Source organism: Dipodomys merriami, unplaced genomic scaffold, assembly GCF_024711535.1.
Source record: "Dipodomys merriami isolate MVZ:Mamm:240054 unplaced genomic scaffold, mDipMer1.0.p SCAF_33, whole genome shotgun sequence".
NCBI classification, from domain to species: domain Eukaryota; kingdom Metazoa; phylum Chordata; class Mammalia; order Rodentia; family Heteromyidae; genus Dipodomys; species Dipodomys merriami.
In genome coordinates, this window is record NW_027204826.1 from 2,850,400 (window position 1) to 2,874,518 (window position 24,119).

General features: G+C 47.7%; 1 protein-coding gene across 1 annotated transcript; it reads left to right on the forward strand.

Moving 5' to 3' along the window:
• Nucleotides 1-1,030: 1,030 nt before the first annotated feature.
• Nucleotides 1,031-24,106, forward strand: Snupn (snurportin 1). The gene is made up of 9 exons (XM_070042693.1): nucleotides 1,031-1,085; nucleotides 5,243-5,405; nucleotides 8,000-8,147; nucleotides 9,301-9,405; nucleotides 9,641-9,737; nucleotides 12,736-12,833; nucleotides 15,688-15,765; nucleotides 18,542-18,622; nucleotides 23,414-24,106. The coding sequence occupies exons 2-9, from the start codon at nucleotides 5,248-5,250 to the stop codon at nucleotides 23,735-23,737; spliced, it is 1,089 nt and encodes a 362-aa protein (XP_069898794.1). The 5' UTR covers nucleotides 1,031-1,085; nucleotides 5,243-5,247; the 3' UTR covers nucleotides 23,738-24,106.
• Nucleotides 24,107-24,119: the final 13 nt, after the last annotated feature.

Below are 24,119 nucleotides of genomic sequence, written 5' to 3' on the forward strand. Positions count from 1 at the left end.
CGTCGTGGGGCTTGAACTCAGAACCCGAATGTTGTCCCTGAGTACTTTCCCTCGAGGCTAATGCAATACCACTTTGGGCCACAGGGCCATTTCTGGTTTTTCTGGTCTCTTAACTAATTCCTGTTTATCTGTTCTATAATAATAATTTGCTATTATTACTAATCATTTACTCTTTAAACACTGAGCAAATTCAAACATCGGACTCAAGATTTGTGTACCTTTGGCCAAGTTACTTTACCGAGCTTCCGTTTTTCGGACTATAACTTACACCTTACTCATATAATACTGTAATCGGAACATAATAACAGGAAGAAATCACTCCTGCTATCTGAAGGTTAACTGAGCCAAGATTCTGGCTCAACCAAACAGCTATTCACGTTTTGACGTTCCATCTCGGTTCTAGAGGCTGCGCGGGAACTGGCTGAGACCTAAATCCCGGTGTCCGGCGAGGGGCGCGGCGCCCGGGGTGGCATCGCGGCCCAGGCCCACAGCCGCTTCTGCAGACCGACAGCCGGAAGACGCGGCGTGCGGCTGGTGCTGACCAGGAGTCCGCTGGCCCCAAGCGTGGGGTGCGTCGGGGGGGGGGCAGCGTGGGAGAAGCCGGGCCCGGGATGGTGGGCGCGGCCTTCGGGACCGAGCCGGGACGCACGGTCCTGAGCGACGCGCCGCGAGGTCCTAGCTCCTCCTACTGGCGAGAGGAGCCTCGAGGAGTCAGAATGCAGGAATGACGGGGTCCGGGAGCCCCGGAGAGCCCCAGGACGGCAGTGACGAGATGCCGCCAAAACCATCCCGAAGCAAGGGCGGGGGGCGGGTCTAAAGCCGCGGTCCTGAAACCGGAAGCCCCGCCCTCGGCCACCAGAAAAGCACCAGACACTGAGGGCCTAAGCTGTGTGTTGCATCGACTCCCCCAAGTCCCGGCATGCACCACGGTGGGCGGAGCCGGAACTCGGAAAGCGTGGCCTTATAGGCCCCCAGGCCGCGTTGGGGGACCAATAGGTGGGTCCAAGCCTTGCGGGGGCAGCTGATTGGTCAGTTCTCGGAGGCGGAGCCGGCGGCGGCGGCGCGTGCCTAGCCTCCTCGGTCCGGTGAGTCCCGGGTTCCCGGGTGATCCCCTCTGGGTCCGGAGTGGCCCTTTTGCGCGGGCAGTGTCTCCTTGGCGTCTCCGTACGCTGATGTCTCAGGGCGTCAGCTGTGGGGGGCGCGGGACCAGGCCGGAGCCCCCCCTTTGGCTCGTTTCCGGTGCCCCGAGGGGCACTTGTGTGGTTGGGGGGCGACCTCATGCCAGGTCTGGGCGTCGCAGTCGCTTGGGAGAGGCGGGGCGGGGCGGGGCGGGGCGGGTAGAGCCCTAGGTGGTGGGGTCCCGAGCCGGGGGCAAGTGGGGTAGGGAGAGGGGGAGACCAGCACGGGCGGGCCTCGCGTGCAGATGCGGTCACCTGCGGCTAAGATCCGGACTCTGAGGTGGACAGCACCATCCCGGAGGGGTCTGGGCGCCCAGGAGCCAGGCCAGGGCCTTGAAGCAAACAGGGATCCCTGGTGTGCCCCGGGCATCAAATTTAAGGATTTTTGTGGTTCTTGACGGAGCAGGAGCTAATACCCAGATAAAGAATGATAGGTCCTAATAAAAAGATGATTTGGGCATTACTTTTTTTTTCTTCATGCCAGTCCTGGGGCTTGCACTCAGGGCCTGGGCGCTGTCCCTGAGCTTCTTTTTGCTCAAGACAAGCACTCTACCACCTGAGCCATTGTGCCACTTTTTCTGTGTATGTGGTACTGAGGAGTCGAACCCAGATCTTACTTGCCTTGCATGCGCTAGGCAAGCACTCTCCCACTAAGCCCCATTCCCAGTCCTGGTCATTACTTTGAGTAGCAGAAGATGGATTTTTAAATTGCCAAAGGGGGCTGGGAAGGTGGCTCAGTGGTAGAGCGCTTGCCTTGCATGCATGAGACCCTAAGTTTGATTCCTCAGCACCACATAAGCAAAAAGAAAAAAGCCAGAAGTGGCGCTGTGGCTCAAGTGGTAGAGTGTTAGCCTTGAGCTGAAGAGCTGAGGGCCAGCACCCAGGCCCAGAGTTCAGGCCCCACGACCTGAGCCGTCCCCCCCCCAAAAAAAAAAAATTGCCAAGGATCATAATCACCTTAGCTTTTTTTTTTTTTTTTTTTTTTTTAAGGCCATAGCTCCACTTCTGACTTTTTGGAAATTCACTGGGGATAGTCTACCAGACTCTCCTGCTTGTTCTGACTTTGAATCACAATGCTCTGATCTCATCCTCCTGAGTAGCTAGGATTACAGCTGTGAACTGCTGGTGCCCAGTCCTACCAGACAGTAATTTTAATTCACTGCTTGGAAAAGAAGGCTCCCTGCCAGATGTAAGATCACTTTCCTGAAAGGGGAGAAGGATACAAAAAGGGCAAAAACTAGCCAGGCGCTGGTGGCTCACACCTGTAATCCTAGCTACTCAGGAGGTTGAGATCTTAGGATCACGGTTCAAAGCCAGCCCAGGCAGGAAAGTCCTTGAGACTCTTATCTCCAATTAGCCACCAGAAAACCTGTGGCTGTGGCTCAAATGGTAGAGCCCTCACCTTGAGCTGAAGAGATGAGGGACAGAGCCCAGACCCAGAGTTCAAGCCCCACGATCGACCAAAAAAAAAAAAAAAAAAGGCAAAAACTAAGCCAAGCATCGGTGGCTCATACCTGTAATCTTAGCTACTCAGGAGGCTAAGATCTCAGAATCTTGGTTCAAAGGCAGCCCAAGCAGGAAAATCCATGAGGCACTTATTTCCAATGAACCACTCAAAAGCCAGTGGTAGAGTACTATCCTTGAGCAAAAAAATTTAGGGACAAAGCCCAGGCCCTGCTTTCAAGTCTCAGGACTGACACATATACACACAAAAGAAGTGGTTCAGATGAGCCATACAGGGTGATGAAAGCCTGCAATCACAGCACTTGAGAGGCTGAGATAGGATGATGGATTTCAAGGCTATCCTGGGCTACATCACATATCACTTTTTTTTTTTTTTTTTTGGGTCTGGTCATGGGGCCTGAACTCTGGGCCTGGGCACTGTCCCTCAGCTCTTCAGCTCAAGACTAGCGCTCTACCACTTGAGCCACAGCGCCACTTCCGGCTTTTTTCTTTTTGCTTATGTGGTGCTGAGGAATCGAACCCAGGGCCTCAGGCATGCAAGGCAAGCGCTCTACCACTGAGCTACCTTCCCAGCCCCACATATCACTTCTATATCTATCTGGGCATAGATATAGTTTATACATAGGCACATGTACATGTATATATACTTGGTGGCCAAGGAGAGGCCTATTGAGTTGTATTTTTAGTATGGAGACTACAATGAACCTGTTGATTTGGTGCTTAGGAAGGGACCTGACCAGGCATGGAATTGAGCACTGATTCATGTCCTCTGATTTACACCAGATTTGAAAAGTTGGACCAGCCAGCTTTGAGAATCAGATTCTCCCAAATGTGTTCATGGTTTCTTTTAATTTGAGGCAGAACTCACTCTGGTGAGTTCCTGTGCTATTCATACCTTCGTTCACAGGAGTGAATGGGATGTACTGAAGTTACCCCTCTCTCTACTCCTGTTGTTCAACGCTGTCTCGGGAAGTCTTCTCTACACTACACTTAGTCAACCTTCCACATTTCAGCTTTTTTCTGAGTCACACAGGTTGCCTTGAAACCTTTCTTCCTACTGCCCCAGAGTCAAAACTATGAAAAGAGAAGGCAACTGTCTAGTTTTGAGATCTTTTGGCTTTTCTTGTCTTCTTTTGGAAGCCGTAATATTTCTTCTCTTTTTAAAAATTGATATATATTAATTGTACAAAGGGGTTTTAATTGTAATAGTTATATATATATATATACATATATATATTATACTCACTCATTTAGTGTTTCTCTTGCAGCTATATTTCCTTAGTTTGAGTTGGCCTTTGTAATAGAATTGAATGGCCACTTGGCTAAAATTTAAATCTGAGAGTTATGTTCATTAGTGAGTGATAGCTAATTAGAACTGCACTGCAGGAAAAAAAAATTAGATAGCTGAGCACATCACTGGCTGTCAGTGGTAGGCTGGTGATTAAAAACAGAAAAGTAGCCAAGTACCAGTGGCTCACCCCTGTAATGCTAGCTACTTCGGAGACTGAGATCTTACAATCACAGTTCAGAGCCAACCTGGGCAGGAAAATTCATGAGACTCTTATCTAATTAACCACCAAAAAAGTTAGAAGTGGAGGTGTGGCTCCTGTGCTAGAACACTAGTCATGGGCACCAAAGCTCACAGAAAGCACCCAGGCCTTGAGTTCAAGCACCAGGACTGGCACCAAAAAGATTTGTTTTTAATATTTCAATCATAGAATGAATGAATTTTCTTTTTTCTTTTTGCCAGTCCTGGGGCTTGAGTTCAAGGCCTGGGCACTGTCCCCAAGCTTCTTTGGCTCAAGGCTAGCCTTGAGCTATAGTGCCACTTCCATTTTTTTTTTCTTTTTTCTGTTTATATGATACTGAGGAATCGAACCCAGGGCTTCATGCATGCGAGGCAAGCACTCTATCACTAAGCCACATTCCCAGCGCCATGAATGAATTTTCTTAGCAATTGTTGTTTGGCTATCAAATGATTCATGGAAGTATCAATAAAAGACAATACTATGAAGCCCTGGGTTTGATTCCTCAGTACCACATACACAGAAAAAGCCAGAAGTGGTTCTGTGGCTCAAGTGGTAGCATGTAAACCTTGAGCAAAGAGAGGCTGAAGGACAGTGCCCAGACTCTGAGTTCAAGCCCCAGGACTGGCAAAAACAAAAGAAAAGCAACACTGTTATTGCTAATTCGTAACTCATTTATCCTTTAGCTTCTTTTCACCCCCCCTCCATGGAAAGAATGTCATTTTGGATTACATTTTTTTGGATTAGGTTTTGTTATTTTGTGCTAGTAATGGGCTTGAACTCAGGGCCTCATGCTCACTCATGCTCATAGCTAGTGTTCTACAACTTGAGTCGGGCCTTTCAACTTTTGGCTGGTTAGTTAGAAATAAGAGTGACTTGGATTTGTCTGCCCCTGTTGACTTTGAACCAAGATTGTTAGCTCTCAGCCTTCTGAGTAGCTAGGATTAGAGGCGTGACCCACTGGTACCCAGCTTATGTGGATTTGTTAATTTGTTTTTTAGTTACCCATCATTTTCATCTAATCACCTATACACATAGGATGATATGAATTCTTCTTCTTTAATTTTTTTATAGCAAAAATGGAAGAGCTGAGTCAGGCCCTGGCTAGTAGCTTTTCTGTGTCTCAAGATCTGAACAGCACAGCGGCCCCACACCCCCGCCTGTCTCAGTACAAGTCCAAGTACAGTTCCTTGGAGCAAAGTGAGCGGCGTCGCCAATTACTGGAACTGCAGAAATCGTAAGGGGGCTTTAACTCCTTGGCTTCTTTCTCTGGGTTGGGAGCTGTAAACTTCTCAGGGGGATTGAGCTCCTTTCTATGGAATCCCCCTTTGAAGGACGCTCCCTTAAAGGTGGATCTTGCTGCCCACATGGTGGGCAGCGTGAAGGCTGCCCAAGGTAGGCCTTTATCCCCAGCACTTAGGAAAGGACCAGGAAGAAGGGAGGACTGAAGTTTGAAAGCAAAAACTCATTTGGTTAAGTTTTAACTTCCTGCCCCCCCCCCCCCAACCTGTTCCTGGGGCAATAATACTGAGCTTTGCACTTTAGGAACTTGTGGAAGCCTGGCCTAGACTTCCACTTCCCCACCTTCTCTGGGTAGCTGATGTGTGGCCTTTCCAACATGGAATTCTGGTACTAGTGTGGTCTTCCCGTCTGCCTGGGGCCCAAATGTTACTAGGGAGCCCTTGGGAGTTCAAGACAAATAATTCCCAGGGAATCAGAGGAAATGTCTTCCACATTCTGTGGTCTGAATGCCAAAATGAGCAAAAGGGGAAAGAGAGCAGAATGGGAGTGTTTGAGGTTGGGCTTGCTTTGGAGAGAGATCCTATTTTTTTATTCTTGGTGCACCATGGGCTTTTCTTCTGGGTCATAAATTTAAGAACTGGGGATTAGAAGAAAATGAACAGTTTTGCAGTTGTCACAGAGTCTGTATTTTGTTCAGACTAGATATGTGAAACAGAAATGCTTCTCTATAGCATCTGGCTTGCTTCCAGATTGCATTCTTTTGCCAGCAGTGGTGGCTCATGTCTTGTAATCCTAGCAACTCAGGAGGCTGAGCTATGAGGATTGTGGCTGAAAGCCAGTGCAGGCAGGAAAGTCTGTGAGACTAACTTTGTTATTGTTGTTGTTGTTGTTGGTTGTAGGGCTTGAATTCTGGGTCTGGGCACTGTCCCTGAGCTCTTTAGCTCAAAGCAAGTGCTCTACCGCTTGAGCCACAGTGCCACTTCCGGTTTTCTGGTGGTTAAATGGAGATAAGAGTCTCACAGAGTTTCCTGCATGGGCTGGCTTTGAACCTTGATCCTTAGATCTCAGCCTCCTGAGTAGCTAGGATTACAAATGTGAGCCACCAGTACCTGCCATCTTTTTAATATTAAAAAAAAAATTGTTTTTTTCTGCCAGTCCTGGGTCTTGAATTCAGGGCCTGGGCACTATTCCTGACTCTCTTTGTACTCATGGTTAGCACTCTACCACTTGAGCCACAGTGCCACTTCTGCCTCTTTCTTAGTAGTTTATTGGAGATAAGAGTCTTAGAGACTTTCCTGCCCAGGCTGGCTTGGAACTGCGATCCTCAGATCTCAGCCTCTTGAGAAGCTAGGATGATAGGTGTGAACTACTGGTGCCTGGCTTATTGTCTATTTGTTTGTTATTATAAAGGTGATATATAGAGGAAATGGTATAGAAGTCAGGTACTGAGTACATTTCTTTTCCTTTCTTTTCTTTTCTTTTTTTTTTTTTTTGTCTGTGGAGCTTGAATTCAGCACTTGGGCACTGCCCCTGGGCTCTTCTGCTTAAGGCTAGTGCTCTGCTACTCTGAGCCACAGCTCTATTTCTTGTTTTCTAGTGGTTAATTGGAGATAAAAGTCTCATGGACTTTTCTTGCCTGGACTGGCTTTGAACTGTCATCCTCAGATCAGCTTTTTGAGTAGCTAGGATTACAGGTATGAGCCACCAGTGCCTGGCTTGCCTTTTTGGACATGGTCACCCCTTCTCTTGCTCTCTCCCAGTTTTTCCCTCCCATCCCCACCCACAAGCTGTATAGTTCATTTTCAACATACTATACGACTCTTTATCTTTAATTAAACACCAAAAAATAAAATAAAATCTGGAAATGGAGCTGTGGTTCAAGTGGGTAGTGTTAGTCTTGAACACAAAAGTTCAGAGACAGTGCTCAGGCCCTGATTTCAAGTCCCAAAGACCAGCACAGAAAACAAAACCAAAACAAATTTTATTCCCTGACTATTTTCTTTTCTAGCTGCTATTTATTATTATTTTTTTTATTTTGTTTTGTCAGTCATGGGGCCTGAACTCTGGTCCTGGGTGTTGTCCCTCAGCTCTTCAGCTCAAGGCTAGCGCTCTACCACTTGAGCCACAGCGCCACTTCTGGGTTTTTCTGCTTATATGGTGCTGAGGAATCGAATCCAGGGCCTCATGCATGGGAGGCAAGCACTGTACCACTGAGCTCCCTTCCCAGCCCTGCTATTTATTTTATAATGGGTAATAATACACCAATGGGGTTCAAAGTATATAGAAGAGTATCTGGTGAAGAATATTCCTCCATAATCTTAGTCATCTAGTCATCCAGTTCCTCTCTTAATGGGAAGTAAGAGTCTCAGGGACTTTCCTGGTTAGGCCAGCTTTGAACCATGATCCTCTGTGTAGCTAGGATGACAGGCCTGAGTCACTGGTGCCTGGCTCCATCATTTCTAATTTCTACCAAAAAACCCAAGTTCTGCCCAAATTTGTAGCCTTTGAAATAAATGAAACCCATCACATCCTGAGATATCCATGTATAAAACATAAAGACCCTATGCTCATGTCTTTTGTTTCCTCCAGCAAGAGGCTGGATTATGTGAACCATGCCCGGAGACTGGCTGAAGATGACTGGACCGGGGTGGAGAGCGAGGAAGAGGAGGAGAGGAAGGGTGATGAGGAAATGGACATCGACACTGGCAAGAAGCTACCAAAACGCTATGCCAATCAAGTAAGTGGTACAGAGGTGAGACATAACCCCGTGCAGTGCCCTGCCCTGCACAGCTCAGCCAAAGCCCACCAGAACAAAGGCTGCCGGGAAGAGAGGGGATCGCAAGGCAAAGCAAAGGGAATGCGTATGGGAATGGGAGGTGGGAGAGCTGACTCAGTGCTGGACTGACTGAAATCCTTGATCAAGCGTGTGGATAGTAGGTTAACAGCCATGAGCCCTCAGTAACCAGCAGCTGCCAGCCATAAGCAGAAAGCCCTCAAGCTATTGATCTCTAACAGACTCTTTATATATTTCTTGCCAGTCCTGGGGCTTGAACTCAGGGCCTGCGCGCTGTCCCTGAGCCTCTTTGGGCTCAAGGCTAGCACTTGAGTCACAGCGCCACTTCTTGCCTTTTCTGATTAGTTTATTGGAGATAAGAGTCTCACAGACTTTGCTTACCAGACTAATCTCAAACTTCGGTCCTCAGATCTCAGCTTCCTGAGTAGGATGACAGTAGTGAGACACCTGTGTCTAGCCCTAGCCTGTTGCTGGCTTTTGGTTTTTGTTTTTTATTATTATTAATTTATCTACTTTTCTTTTTCTTTTTTTTTTTTGCCAGTCCTGAGGCTTGAACTCAGGGCCTGGGCTCTGTCCATGAGCTTCTTTTGCTCAAGGCTAGCACTCTACCATTTGAGCCACAGCTCTACTTCCAGCTTTTTCTGTTTATGAGGTGCTAAGGAATGGAACCCTGGGCGTCATGCATGCTAGGGCAAGCACTCTACCACTAAGCCACATTCCCAGCCCTGGTTTTTATTTACTTACTATTTTTTTGTGGGTTGTAGGACTTGAACTCTGGGCCTAGGTGCTGTCCCTCAGTTCTTCAAGCTCAACTCTAGTGCTCTACCACTTGATCCCACAGTACCACTTCCCGTTTTCCAGTGGTTTACTGGAGATGAGTCTTTGGACTTTCCTGCCTGGGCTGGCTTTGAACCGTGATCCTCAGATCTCAGCCTCCTGAGCAGCTAGGATGACTGGTGTGAGCCACCAGCAAGTGCCCGGCTCTGCCCTCACCTGTAACACATTTGCATTTTGTATGTAGGATGGGACCGCTTTGTTCTTGTAACATGTGTGCAGCACACTCCTGTAACCTTTAACGCCATGTTTTTGTTTCCAGCTGATGCTCTCGGAGTGGCTAATTGATGTCCCTTCAGATCTGGGGCAGGAATGGATTGTGGTCGTGTGCCCCGTGGGGAAAAGAGCCCTTATTGTGGCCTCCAGGGTGAGTAGCCACTTCTACCCCTCATGCCTGGAGGCTGATCTGAGGCCAGGGTTTTCTCTGTTCTTCATTCTCTTGGGGTACAGTAGCCTTGCCTGGAGTGGGCCCCGCAGTCCTTTCCTGCAGTGAGGATCTGCTGTCTACCATCTTTGGGCCAGTGACTACACTGAAGAACGATTGGGCAAGAGGCAAGGAGATCAGTGGACATCTGACAAGAATTGTAGTTTTCTCCCCCCAGGGCTCCACCAGTGCCTACACCAAGAGCGGCTACTGCGTCAACAGGTTTTCTTCCCTTCTGCCAGGAGGCAATAGGCGGAACTCAACAACAGCAAAAGGTACATTAAGACGCCTCACCTAAGAATCTGTGGGGTGCAGATTGGCTACGACCTCTTGATTTTGTTTCCTCAGCTTCCTCAGTGCCTGGATTACAGTTGTGCACTACCATCCCCAGCTATTTACTGAGGTTTTTTGTTTTTTTTTGTCAGTCGTGGGGCTTGAACTCTGGGCACTGTCCCTCAGTTCTTCAGCTCAAGGCTAGCACTCTACCACTTGAACCACAGCGTCACTTCCAGTTTTCTGGTGGTTTATTGGAGATAAGAGTCTCAGAGTCTTTCCTGCCTGAGCTGGCTTTAAACTGCAATCCTCAGATCTCAGCCTCCTGAGTAGGTAGGATTACAGGCATGTGCTACCGGTACCCAGCTTTACTAAGTTTTATAATCAGTATAAGACAGTGTCTGTTGCTTCAGTTTTTTTGTTGTTTTTGTTTGGTCTTTTATTGGCACTGTGGTTTGAATCTCCAGCCTCCCATTTGATTAAGCAGATGCTCACCCACCTGAGCTACATTGAGGTTTTCTGTTTTCTTGTGCTGGTCCTGGGGCTTGAACTCAGGTCCTGGGCACTGTCCCTAAACTTTTATGCTCAAGGCTAGTACTCTACCTCTTTGACCACACTGCCATTTCTGGCTTTTTTTTTTTTCCCCTGGTTGTGGGGCTTTAACTCAGGGCCTGGGTGTTCTTTTGCTCAAAGCTAGTGCTCTACAGCTTAAAGCCACAGCTCCTCTGGCTTTTTTGGTATTTAATTGAAGATAAAGTGTCACAGACTTTCCTGCCCAGGCTGGCTTTTAGCCACAATCCTCAGATCTCAGCCTCCCAAGTGTCCAGTATTACAAGTGTGAGCCACTAGTGCCCTGCTTTTTGGTTATTTTTTGAGATAGGGTCTCACTATGTAGTGTATGTACACTATCCTGGAACTTTCTATCTGCGTGCTGAGATTATGGGTGTGTGTCACCATGCTTTTTAGTCTTTTTTTTTTTTTTTTTTTGGCTGGTCGTGGGGCCTGAACTCTGGGCCTGGGTTCTGTCCCTCAGCTCTTCAGCACAAGGTTAGCTCTCTACCACTTGAGCCACAGCGCCACTTCCGGCTTTTTCTGCTTATGTGGTGCTGAGGAATCGAACCCAGGTCTTCATGCATGCAAGGCAAGCACTCTACCACTAAGCCACATTCCCAGCCCTACCCTGATTTTTTTTTTTTTTTGGTTGTTGTTTTTTATTGTCATTCGTGGGGCTTGAACTCTGGGCTTGGACGCTGTCTCTGGGCTCTTCAACTCAAGGTGAGTGCTCTCCCACTTGAGCCACAGCGCCACTTCAGTTTTCTAGTGGTTTCTTGGAGATAAGAGTCTCACTGACTTTTCTGCCCATTCTGGCTTGGAACCATGATCCTCAGATCTCAGCCTCCTGAGTAGCTAGGATTACAGGCAAGAGCCACTGGTGCCAGGCTCTACCCTGTTCTTTTAACTATGTTTATGTTGCATTCTTCCTGTAAAGCATTTCCTGCTGTTCCTGTTTCCTCTTTCTGGAACTCCTGTGTCATAGTGTGTACTGTATAATTTCATTGCTTGCTCTGTGGTCATCTTCTCTCCACTTCTTAAAAGGCAGAGACAACTTCTATCCCTTTCCTCACACACAGTGTCTTTCATAAGAACTTGTAGGGTAATTGTAAGCTGGGTGTGGTAGCATGCACCTATAGTCCAGCCAGAGGGGAGGCATTGAGTCAGGAAGATCACTTGACCTCGAGTTTTTTTTGTTTTGTTTTGTTTTTTGTGGGTCCGGTCGTGGGGCCTGAACTCTGGGTCTGGGCGCTGTCCCTCAGCTCTTCAGCTCAAGGCTAGCACTCTACCACTTGAGCCACAGCGCCACTTCCAGCTTTTTTCTTTTTGCTTATGTGGTGCTGAGGAATCGAACCCAGGGCCTCAGGCATGCAAGGCAAGCGCTCTACCACTGAGCCACCTTCCCAGCCCTTGACCTGGAGTTTAAGGCCAACCTTGGCTACATAGCAAGACATTTTTTCTAAATTAAAAAAAAAAAAAAAAAGGCCGTGCTGGTGGCTCATGCCTGTAATCCTAGCTACACAGGAGGCCGAGATCTGAGGATCACAGTTCAAAGTCAGCTCGGGCAGGAAAGACCATGAGGCTCCTATCTCTAATAAACCACCAGAAAACTGGAAGTGGTGCTGTTGCTCAAGTGGTAGAGCTGAAGAGCTGAGGGACAGTGCCCAGGCCCAGAGTTCAAGCCCCATAACCAACAACAACAAAAAAAAAAGCTGGGCGCTGGTGGCTTATACCTGTCATCCTAGCTATTCAGGAGCCTGAGATCTAAGAATTGCAGTTCAAAGCCAGCCCGGGCTACAAAGTTGGTGCGACTTTTTTTGGGATCGGTTGTGGGGCTTGAACTCTGGGTCTGAGCCCTGTCCTTGAGCTCTACCCCTTGAGCCACAGCACCACTTCTGGTAGTTGATTGGAGATAAGAGTTTCACAGACTTACTACCTGGGCTGTCTTTGAGCCACAATCCTCAGATCTCAGACTCCTGAATAGCTAGGATTATAGGTGTGAGCCATCGGCACCGGGCTTGTGCATGAGACTCTTTATTGCCAATTTACCAGCAAAAAAAAGCTAAAAGTGGAGCTGTGGATCTAGTAGTAAACTACACTCAGGGACAGTGCCCAGGCTGGGTTCATGCCCCATGTATTGGCACCAAAACCAAAATGAAAAAAAAAAAAAAGGAAAGTTATCAACTAAAATAGGATCTTAAATATTAAACTTCAGGTTCTCTAAGATGAGCAAATGTCCAAACTGGTGTTGAAATTCCAAGTTCCCACTTGGCTGAAGAGTTGTACCAATCCTCACCTAGTGTCACCCTTAAGCCATGCAGAACTCTGTCCCCGGTGAACCCTTAGTCCCTACTGCAGGACCTTAAAGGTTGTTTGGTTTGAGCCTCTAAGATGAGGCTTCCTAGACTGAAAGAGAGCTGCTTGTCAACTCTCTGCCTCTCTCTGCAGACTACACCATTCTAGATTGCATCTACAGTGAGGTGAAGCAGACCTACTATGTGCTGGATGTGATGTGTTGGCGGGGGCACCCATTTTATGACTGTCAGGTAAGGGCTGCTGCCTCCCCCCGCCCCCCATCTTTTCCTCTCTTCCCTCTCTCTGGAACTTGGCCCCTGCCTGTGGATTTGGTTCATGACCAGCCTGTTAGGGTGTCCCGGATGTGGTATATCATGAACATTATCTAATGCTCCCTGCATCTTTGAGAGTGTTTTAAATTTGCTTAGTTTGAAAAACACAAATAAGTGGAACTGAGGAAAGTGTAGCAGCTTTTTTGTTATTTTTGTTTGTTTGTTTTTAAAAATTTTGCTGGTGCTAGGGCTTGAACTCAGGGCCTGGGTGCTGTCCCTGAACTTTCTTGCTCAAGGCTAGCACTCTACTACTGGAACCACAGCTCCACTTCTGGCTTTTTGGATGCTTAGTTCGAGTTAAGAGGCTCACAGACTTTCTTGGGTGGGCTGGCCTTGAACCATGATCCTTCCATCTCAGTTTCCTGAGTAGCTGGGATTACAGGCTTGAGCCTCAGTGCCTGGCTGGAGTATAACCAGTCCTTGAGAGTGGAAGGGGAGAAACCAGAGGTGTAGGCTGGGCTTTGTCACAGCTGTATTTTCCCCTTGCTGCTCTCCAGCTGGAAGATTGCTGGCAGAGCGGATTGTGGGGTGAAGAGATGCTGTGGTGGGCAGCAGGAAACGAAGGTAGACCATGAGATACCATCAAATGACTCCTTCACCCACCATATCCTGACCCTGCCGGTGCCTGGGTGTCCTGGTAGGACACACAGTTCCAGCTCTCTAAGACTTGCTCTAGGAAGTGACTTTCAGAATGAGAAGAAATCCTTTCCCCTCCCACTTTGTTATGTCTTCCTACACTGTTCTCCCATCACTGAGCAACCACTAATAGGAGCAGTTAGCAGACCCCCCCCCTTATCTATGGCTCAGCTAGTTTCCCATCATGCTGTGAGCATACTCTCTAGATCAGGCACCTCGGGAAGTGTTAAAGAAGCAGTTCCCACACCTGCTGAGCAGGAGCCAGGGGAGTGCTCTGTGCTTTAACAAGCTTCTAGATATTCTTCATGAAGGGGAGAGGGAAAGGGAGGGGCAAGTGGAAGAGGGAGAGGGAGAAGAGAAGAAGGAGGAGAGAAAAGAGGAAGAGAAAAAGGAGGAAGAAGACAAGAAAGAAAGAGTACAGAAGAAGGGAGAAAAGAAGAGTAGGAAGAAGAGGGGAGGGAAGAAAGAAAAAAGGGAAGAAGAAGTTGAAGAGAAGAAAGAAACAGATTTGGTTTCTGGTACCGCACACCTGTAATCATAGCTACTCTGAGATCATGCTTTGAAGCCAGCCCAGGCAGGAAAGACTTTTTTTTTTTTTTGCCAGACCTGGGGCTTGAACTCAGGGCCTGGGCACTGTCCCTGAGCTTCATTTGCTCAAGGATAGCAATCTACCACTTGAGCCACAGCACCACTTCTGGCCTTTCTGTTTATGTAGTACTGAGGAATCGAATCCAGGGTTTCATGCATGCTAGGCAAGTATTCTACCACTAGGCCACACTCCCAGCCATGTGAGACTTATCATCTCCAATTAACTACCAAAAAGCCCTAAGTGGGTTTGTGGTTCAAGAGGTAGAATGCCAGACTTGAATGAAAAAAACTCAGGGACAGCATCTGGGCCCTGAATCCAAGCCTTAGGATTGGCACAAAAAACAAAACAGACAAACCGAAAACAGAATAGATGGGCACCAGTGGCTCGCACCTATAATTCTACTTACTTAGGAGGATGAGATCTGAGTATCTCAGTTCAACACCAGCCCTGATAAGAAAGTCCCTTGGACTCTTTTTTTTTTTTTTTGGGGGGGGGCCCTCCGGTTGTAGGGCCTGAACTCTGGGCCCTATCCCTCAGCTCTTCAGCTCAAGGCTAGCGCTCTACCACTTGAGCCACAGCGCCACTTCCAGCTTTTTTCTTTTTGCGTATGTGGTGCCGAGGAATCGAACCCAGGGCCTCGTGCATGCAAGGCAAGCGCTCTACCACTGAGCCACCTTCCCAGCCCCATCCTTTGGACTCTTATCTTAAATTAACACCAAGGACCAGAAGTGGAACTGTGCCTCAAATGGTAGAGTACTAGCCTTGAGCAAAACAAAACTAAACTAAACACCTAATGGACAGTGCCTGAGTTCAAGCCCAGTACCAACAACAGCAAGAGGAGAGAGTAGATTGAGAGATTGAGAGAGGAGATTGAGAGACAGAGAGATTGAGAGAAGGAAGAAAAGATGGAGGAGGCAAGGAAGGAAGCAGAGATTGAGGATGAGATTGTCACAAGCTATCCCCGTGAGCCATCACCCCACCGAAGGTCAGCAGACACTCAGGGGATGAGGTATCTTCCCCTCACTGGAGCATGCATCTTTAGCATCCGCCCCTGGAGCATTGTAAGCGTCATCTCCTCAGATCCTGAGCACCAGCGCCGTGGCCACGCTTTCCCGAGTGGTAGAAGCTGACAGCTTCCCAGAGCAGAGCCAAGCCTACACCCAGAATAAAAATACAAATCCAATCCCCAGCACCTATGTTCCCTTGGGGTTTGTGTTCTGGTTTGTTTTTGTGGCCGGGTTTCACTATGTCACCCACACGGTTATGGAACTTGCTGTGTAGCCCCAGTCTGACCTCAAACTTGGGATGTTTCTCCCTCGACCTTGTGAGTGCTGGAATTACAGGCATGTGCCACCCCACTTGGCTTTGATAGATTTTAAGGGGAAGAAAAAAATCTTGAAGGACTTGATAAACATCTTCCTAGCCTTATGGCTCTTAGTGAAATAGGGGTTAAACAACAGAAAGGACTCAGGTCTTTGTAAGACAGGTTCATATTCAAGTTGGAGGTGGGCAATGTTTTCTCTTTTGACTTTCTTTCTCGTGTGGCAGACTGATTTCCGATTCTACTGGATGCATTCAAAGTTACCAGAGGAAGAGGGACTCGGGGAGAAGACTAAACTCAATCCTGTAAGGCCAGCTTCTCATCCTGTAATGATTGATTTAAGTTCTCTGTCACCTAAAGATCATCCATTTAGACTAATTATCTTTTTATTTTTATTTTTTGGTGGTACTGGAGTTGGAATTCAGGTGCTGTGCTGCTTGAGCCACCTTTATTGATACCATGTATTAATAGGAAGCATATGGGCCTGAACCTGCTCTGGATCTGAATTGTTTGTGGTTTTAACGATGACTAAGTTGAGAACTGAAGGCTAGGTGCCAGTGGTTCACGCCTGTAATTCTTGCCACTTGGGAGGATTAGATCTGTTCAAAGCCAGCCTGGGCAGGAAAGTCTATATGTGTCTTTTATCTCCAGTGAACCACAAAACGCCAGAAGTGGAGCTGTGGCTCAAGTTGTAGAGCACTAGCCCTGAACAGAGAAGAATCTCAGGGACAGCACTCAGGCCTTGAGTTCAAGCCCCAGCACTGGCAAAAAAAAAACCCCAAAACCCAAAACAACCAAAAACCCTCCACAAAAACCAAAAACCCTGGAGATCTGGGGTTGGAGGTATGGTAGAGTATCAGACAGTGAACAGAAGTATCAGATCAGGAGTCGGTGGGGAGCTAGGAATGTGGCTTCATGGTAGAGTGCTTGCCTAGCATGCATGAGGCCCTGGATTCAATTCCTCAGTACCACATACATAAAATTAATTTTAAAACTGTACTGTGATTTCATATAATCAGCAACTCATCCATCTATACACAAAAAAAACAAAACAAAAACACAATGCTGCCGTGCCACGTGGCTCCTGTCCTGTCCTGCCTCCTGTCCTGTCCTGCCTCCTGGCACTCTCCTCTGGTCAGTATGGCGTCCCACTTCCGCTCTCCGTTGGAGCTGCTCTGGGTTGTTGGTGTTGTTTTTCTGCTCTTTCTTTCCTCTCATGGCTCAGTTTTCTGACAGCGTCAACTGTATTCGTGGGGCTGCAGGTCTTTGTGACAGGAGTCTGCCTATTGTTACTGGCTTTCTAATAAAGACTCCTGATTGAACCTCTCAAATCAAAAACTTGTTGGAAAACAAAGGAGGAGGCTACAATGCTTGATAAGAAATGTACTCATTACCTTGCCCATGTAATTGTAACCCTTCTGTACAGTATTTTCACAATAAAAATAAATAAATAAATAAAGAGGCAGAGCACTAGCCATGAACAAGAAGAAGGCAGAGGAAGTATGAAGCCTTGAGTCCAGGCTCTGATATGAGGTGGGGGATAAGGACGTAGCTCAGTAGTGGAGGATTTGACTACTCACAAGTCCTTGGGTCCAAACTGCAGCACTGCAAATAAACAAATAAAATATATGTGGTATCGCTAGTAATAAAGCATGTGACTTGGTGAAAAAAAAATTGTTGGAGGGCTGGGAATGTGGCTTAGTGGTACAGTGCTTGCCTAGCATAAACATAAACAGAAAAAGCCGGAAGTGGTACTGTGGCTCAAGTGTAGAGTGTTAGCCTTAAGCAAAAGAAGCTCAGGGTGGGGCTGGGAAGGTGGCTCAGTGGTAGAGCGCTTGCCTTGCATACATGAGGCCCTGGGTTCGATTCCTCAGCACCACATAAGCAAAAAGAAAAAAGCCGGAAGTGGTGCTGTGGTTCAAGTTGTAGAGCGCTAGCCTTGAGCTGAAGAGCTGAGGGACAGCGCCCAGGCCAAGAGTTCAGGCCCCACGACTGGACCAAAAAAAAAAAAAGAAGCTCAGGGCAGTGCCTAGGCCCTGAATTCAACTGGGGCTTGAATTGAACACAGCTGTTTTTTGCTCTAGCATTACCACTAGAGCCACAGCTCTATTTCCAGCCTTTGGTAGTTAACTGAAGATAAGAGTCTTAAAGACTTTTTTTTTTTTTTGGGTTCAGTCATGGGGCCTGAACTCTGGGCCTGGGCACTGTCCCTCGGCTCTTCAGCTCAAGGCTAGCGCTCTACCACTTGAGCCACAGCACCACTTCCAGCTTTTTTCTTTTTGCTTATGTGGTGCTGAAGAATTGAACCCAGGGTCTCAGGCATGCAAGGCAAGCGTTCTACCACTGAGCCACCTTCCCAGCTCCAAGAGTCTTAAAGACTTTCTTGCCCAGGCTTTAAACTGAGATTCTCAGATCTCAGCCTTCTAAGTGGCTGCATTATAGGTATGAGCCCTGGCTTTTAATTTCTTTTTTATTTTTTGCCTGTTGTGGGGCTTGAACTCTGGGCCTGGGCACTGTCCCTCAGCTCTTCACCTCAAAGCTAGCGCTCTACCACTTGAGCCACAGCACCACTTCCAGCTTTTTCTATTTTTTTTTATTTTTTATTTTTTATTTTTTGGGGTCCGGTCGTGGGGCCTGAACTCTGGGCCTGGGCACTGTCCCTCAGCTCTTCAGCTCAAGGCTAGCACTCTACCACTTGAGCCACAGTGCCACTTCCGGCTTTTTTCTCTTTGCTTATGTGGTGCTGAGGAATCGAACCCAGGGCCTCAGGCATGCAAGGCAAGCACTCTACCACTGAGCCACCTTCCCAGCCCAGCCTTTTCTGTTTATGTGGTGCTGAGGAGGAATCAAACCCAGGGCCTCATGCATGGGAGGCAAGTACTCTACCACTGAGCTACCTTCCCAGCCCATCCTGTGCTTTTTTGATGCTTAATTGGAGATGAATCTCACAGACTTTCTTGCAAGGGATAACTTAGAGCCACAATTCCAGATATCAGCCTTTCTGAGTAGCTAGGGTTACAGTAAAGAGCCACCAGTGCCCAGCTTATACTAACTCTTTTTATGTTCTCATTTCTATTCCAGTTTAAATTTGTGGGACTAAAGAATTTCCCTTGTACCCCTGAGAGCCTGTGCAAAGTGCTGTCTATGGATTTCCCATTCGAGGTAATAAAACTACTGTCTTCACCATTTTCCTATGATTGTAGATTACAGAGTAGAGACTTAGGTATACATACATACACTGTCTCTCTTTTTTTTTCTGTCTCTTTATGCAGGTCTTGGGCTTGAACTCAGGGCCTAGGCACTGTCCCTGAGCTTCTTTTGCTCAAGGCTAGTACTCTACCACTTGAGCCACAGCGTCACTTTCAGCTTTTTTCTGAGCAGTTTATTGGAGATAAGAGTCTCACAGCTGGGTGCTGGTGGCTCACTGCCTGTAATCCTAGCTACATGAGAAGCTGAGATCTGGGGATCATGGTTCAAAGCCAGCCTGGGCAGGAAAGAGTCTGTGAGACTCTTTATCTACAGTCAACTACCAGAAAGCTGGAAGTGGCGCTGTGGCTGAAGTGATAGAGTGCTAGCCTTGAGCTGAAGAGCTGAGGTACAGTGCCGAGGCCCAGAGTTCAAGCCCCATGACCAAACAAAACAAAACAACAAAAAAGTCTCACAGACTTCCCTGCCCAGGCTGGCTTCAAACTACAATCCTCAGATCTCAGCCTCCTGGGTAGCTAGGATTACAGGCAGGAACCACTGGCTTCTTACAAGAATTTTCATTCTCAGTCCAGCCTTCTTGTGTGCCTCTTCCTGCTTCAAGCAGAACTGGCTCCAGTTTGTCTGCGGAGCAAAATGCTACCAGTGAATGACGGGTCCCTGACAACCCGTGAACCTCTGTTCCTCTGCTTGGCCTAGACCACAGTATCCCAGGGATGGCAATGCCTGATATCCAGTGGCATAGGAGAAGGTGACCAGCTTTCCTCACTCTGCCAAGACCTTGCTCTGTTATAGCTCTAGAAGTTTCCTGTTTCCAGAAGCACTCACTGCAGGCTATTTGTCTTTGTTTTTTTTTTTTTTTTTTCTTTCTTTCTTTTGTGTGAGTCCTGGGGCTTGAACTCAGGGCCTGGGCACTGTCCCTGAGCTTTTGGGCTCAAGTGTAGCCCTCTACCACTTGAACCACAGCTCTACTTCTGGATTTTCTGGTGGTTCATTGTTGCTAAGAGTCTCACAGGTTTTCCTGCTGGGGCTGGCTTCAAACCATGATCTTCAGATGGCAGCTTCCTAAGTAGCTAGTTTGATAGTCAGCAGCACCCTGCTTCTTTTGTTTGTTTTTGTGGTGCTGGGGATTGAACATATGGACTTCCACATGCTAGGCAAATGCTCCTCCGGTGAGTTCCACTCCACCTCCCAGCCCCCAGGCAGTGTTTTGTCATCCTTAGAACCTGCAGTCCCCTCTCCTCATTTACCAAACTCCCATCGCCCACCACACTTTAAAGTTCTGCCATGTCACCAGCCAGTGTTTTCTTGAAACTGGATATAATTTTGTAAGCGATCACAGTTTCCCGCATGAGGAAATGGCAAAGGCAAATTTGCTTCATTTCTGGGAGTCAATTAAGAAGGTGGTAAGAACCCTATCTTTATTTATAACCCTTATACCCCAGTGGCAATAAATGCTCTTTAGAGATGAGTCACTGAATCATGGAAAAGAAAATGTGGGCCTGGAGGCGTGCTTCCCGTTGAGAAATGCGTTTCCCAGAACATGGCTCGCAGACAATGTCGGGGGCTGTTTGGGCAGCCAGCCATGGCTGAGAAGCCTGTGTCCTGTGCACCGTAGTCAGGTGCCCCGGCAGGCTCTGTCTTTGTGCCCTGCCTTTGCTTCCATTTGGGGAACTCAGCCACCGCTGCTGGTAATGGAAAGAGCTTGGAATGTGCAGGCAGAAGACCTCAGGTTGAGTTTCTGCTTGATTCTCACTGTGTGTGTTTAGGAAGCTCCTCAGAACCACCCAAGCCCAAGCAGCCCCCTCTCTCAAACCCAGCTTGGTGGGTAGGAGTGTTAAATAAGAAGTAGGGGATGGCTGGGCATAATGGCTTACGGCTGTAATCTCAGGAGGCTGAGATCTGAGGATAACAGTTCAAAGCTACATTGGACAGGAAAGTTTGTAATCCTCTTGTTCATACCCCAGTAGTGGCAAAAAAAAAAAAAAAATATTGAGGGATTGGAGGCATGACTCAGGTGGTAGAATACTAGCCAATGAGAGAAAACATCGGGTACTGAGTTTGAGTCTCAGTTTCAGACCTAAAGAAAGAATTGAGGGATGTTATTCAGTGGTGGAATGCTCACGTAGCATTCGGGTTTGACCCGAAACATCTCAAAACTGGGAGAAAAACAAAACATATATGTATATATAAGTTTATGTATATGTATATATATGTATATATACATACATAGACACTATGCATATAGATATTCTCTGTATCTATGCACATACCTATGAGTGTGGATTTTGTGTGTGTGTGTGTACCAGTCCCAGGGCTTGAACTCAGGGCCTGGGCACCGTCCCTGAGCTTCTTTTGCTTAAGGCTAGCACTCTACCACTTAAGCCACAGTACCACTTGCGTTTTTTTCTGTTTATGTGGTGCTGAGGAATCGAACCCAGGGCTTCATGCATGCTAGGCCATCACTCTACCACTAAGCCACCTTCCCAGACCTCATGTATGTATTTTTAGTGTTATGTATAGTTGGAACCAGACATGGTGGCTCATACCTGTAATCTGAACTATTTTGAGTACTAAGATTGGGAGGATTCAGTTTCAGATAAACTCAGACTTAACAATTAAACTAAAAAGAAAGAAAGAAAAGCTGAACAAAGTGAGATATACTTTCAGCCCAGCCCTGTGGAAAGTATAGGAGCCTCTAGCATAGTGAGACTCTAACATAGAACTAAAGCAAAATGGGTTGAAGGTGCAGCAAAAGTGATAGGGCACCTGCCTGGCGAGTAAAGGGTCCTGAGTTCAAACACCCCAATATTGCTTTAAAAAAAAAAAAGTGTTGAAATTGGGCTAGGAATGTGGCTTAGTGGTAGAGTGCTTGCCTAGCATGCATGAAGCCTTGGGTTCGATTCCTCAGTGCCACATACACAGAAAAAGTCAGAAGTGTTGCTGAGGCTCCAGTGGTAGAGTGCTAGCCTTGAGCAAAAAAAGCTCAGGGACAGTGCCCAGGCCTTGGGTTCAAGCCCTGGGACTGGCCAAAAAAATAAAAAGTGTTAAAAATTGTTTTAAAAAGAGGGCTGGGAAGGTGACTCCGTGGTAGAATGCTTGCTTTGCATGCATGAGGCCCTGCGTTCGATTCCTCAGCACCACATAAGCAGAAAAAGCCGGAAGTGGTGCTGTGACTCGAGTGGTAGAGCACTTGCCTTGAGCTGAAGAGCTGAGGGACAGCGCCCAGGCCCAGAGTACAGGACCCACAACTGACACACACACACACAAAAAAAAGCCAGGCACCGGTTGCTCAAGCCTGTAATCCTAGCTACTCAGGAGACTGAGATCTGAGGATTGCAGTTCCAAGCCAGCCTGGGCAGGGAAGTCCATGAGACTCTTATCTCCAATAAACCACTAGAAAACCAGAAGTGGCACTATGGCTCAAGCAGTAGAGGGCTCACCTTGTTCTGAAGTGTGCAGGGACAGCGCCCAGGCCCAGAGTTCAAGCCCCACAACCAACCAAAAAAAAAAAAAAAGTGGAGAAGAGATGAGGGAGAGAGATGGGGTGAATAGATGGGTCAGAGGTAGCCTGCACTACGTGGTAATACACATGGTCTCAAAAAAAGGTGTTAAAATAGTGGGTAGGATGTTACTATGTAAACAGGAAAGGACCATTTTGCTTTTATTTTGTAAACTTTAGTTTTCTAGGCCATTGCTTTTATTCATTCATTTCTTTGCCATACTGGGGGATAACTGCTTGCTAGGCCAGCATTCTATCACTTGATGTTTTTGTTGTTGTTACTGTTGTTTAACATGCTGGTATTGGGTATTGAACCTCAGGGTGGTTAATTGGAGATAAAGAATCTCATGGACGCCGGGCGCTGGTGGCTCACGCCTGTAATCCTAGCTACTCAGGAGGCTGAGATCTGAGGATCGCGGTTCAGAGCCAACCCCGGGCAAGAGAGACCGTGAGACTCCTATCTCCAATAAACCACCAGAAAACCGGAAGTGGCGCTGTGGCTCAAGTGGTAGAGCGCTCGCCTTGAGCTGAAGAGCTGAGGGACAGCGCCCAGGCCCAGAGTTCAAGCCCCACGACCGACAAAAAAAAAAAAAAAAAAGAATCTCATGGACTTCCCTTTCCTGGTTGTCTTCACTGTTCTCAGCCTCTGGAGTAATGAGGATTACAGGCGTGAGTCACTGGTACCTAGCTTGAACCATATCCCAGGACAACATGTATTTAGTGTTTGAGTCCCACCAGTAAACAAGGCTGGCTTGTAGCCTACAGTGCACTTTCCTTAGCCCCTGAGTGCTTAATGCTAGGTTTGCAGGCATGTGTCACCAGGCCATTTATTTAGAAATTAAACATGTGAGGAGCCACATTTTTTTTTTTTTTTTTTGGTCGGTTGTGGGGGTTGAACTCTGGGCCTAGACGCTGTCCCTGAGCTCTTCAGCTCAAGACAAGCACTCTACCACTTGAGCCACAGCACCACTTCCGGTTTTCTGGTGGTTAATTGGAGATAAAGAGTCTCACAGGGATTTTCCTGTCCCGGCTGGTTTTGAACCTCGATCCTCAGATCTCAGACTTCTGTGTAGCTAGGATTACAGGCGTGAGCCACCAGCGCCTGGCTGGCAGTGGCTTAGACAAATGACTCAGATCACCTGAGCTGCCTGTGTGTGTGCAGGCTCTCTTGGAATCATCTCCACCTGCCACCCCTCCCCCCCTCCCCCCACCAAAGTTACCCTGTGCTCCCTGATTCCCCTCCATAGGTGGATGGACTTCTCTTCTACCACAAGCAGACCCACTACAGCCCCGGAAGCACCCCGTTGGTGGGCTGGCTGCGCCCCTACATGGTGTCGGATGTTCTTGGGGTGGCTGTGCCAGCTGGCCCACTGACCACCAAGCCAGAATATGCCGGCCACCAGCTCCAGCAGATAATTGAACACAAGAGGATCCAGAAAGAGGGCGCGAAGGAGCAGCTGGCACACAAGACCTCGCAGAACGGACATTATGAACTAGAACACCTGTCCACCCCCAAGCTCAACACGTCCCCCCCCAGCCCCGACCACCCGGCCAGCCTCATGGACAGTTAGAGAAGGCAGCTTCCTTTACGTGCCACGGGAGGGAGCCTGACCCCCAGAAAGACTGGGGCCAAGGACCGTGAGATGCCAAGATGGCGACTCCAGCTGGAAACAGCCATCCAGGGTGACATGCAGGCTCCAGCAGCTGCGATAAAGGGTATCCCAGATATAATGTAAATATATGTCATTCTTAGGGAAGAAGTTGTTTGTGATGCTTTTGGGGGGGAGGATGTTAGTCCTGGGCCATGAACTCGGGGCCTGGGCACTATCCCTGAGCTTTTGTGCTCAATGCTAGTGCTCTACCACGTGAACCACGGTTCTACTTGTAGCTGTTTTTGCTGGTTGTTTGGAGATTAAGAGTCTCACAGATACTCTTGTTCAGGCTGGCTTTGAA

Bases quoted from the DNA above. Each gene is read 5' to 3' on its own strand.
- Snupn (XM_070042693.1), top strand. From the start codon at position 5,248: ATGGAAGAGCTGAGTCAGGCCCTGGCTAGTAGCTTTTCTGTGTCTCAA. The intron at 8,148-9,300 runs GTAAGTGGTACA...TTTTGTTTCCAG, and splicing joins CAAAACGCTATGCCAATCAA to CTGATGCTCTCGGAGTGGCT. The intron at 9,738-12,735 runs GTACATTAAGAC...CTCTCTCTGCAG, and splicing joins GAACTCAACAACAGCAAAAG to ACTACACCATTCTAGATTGC.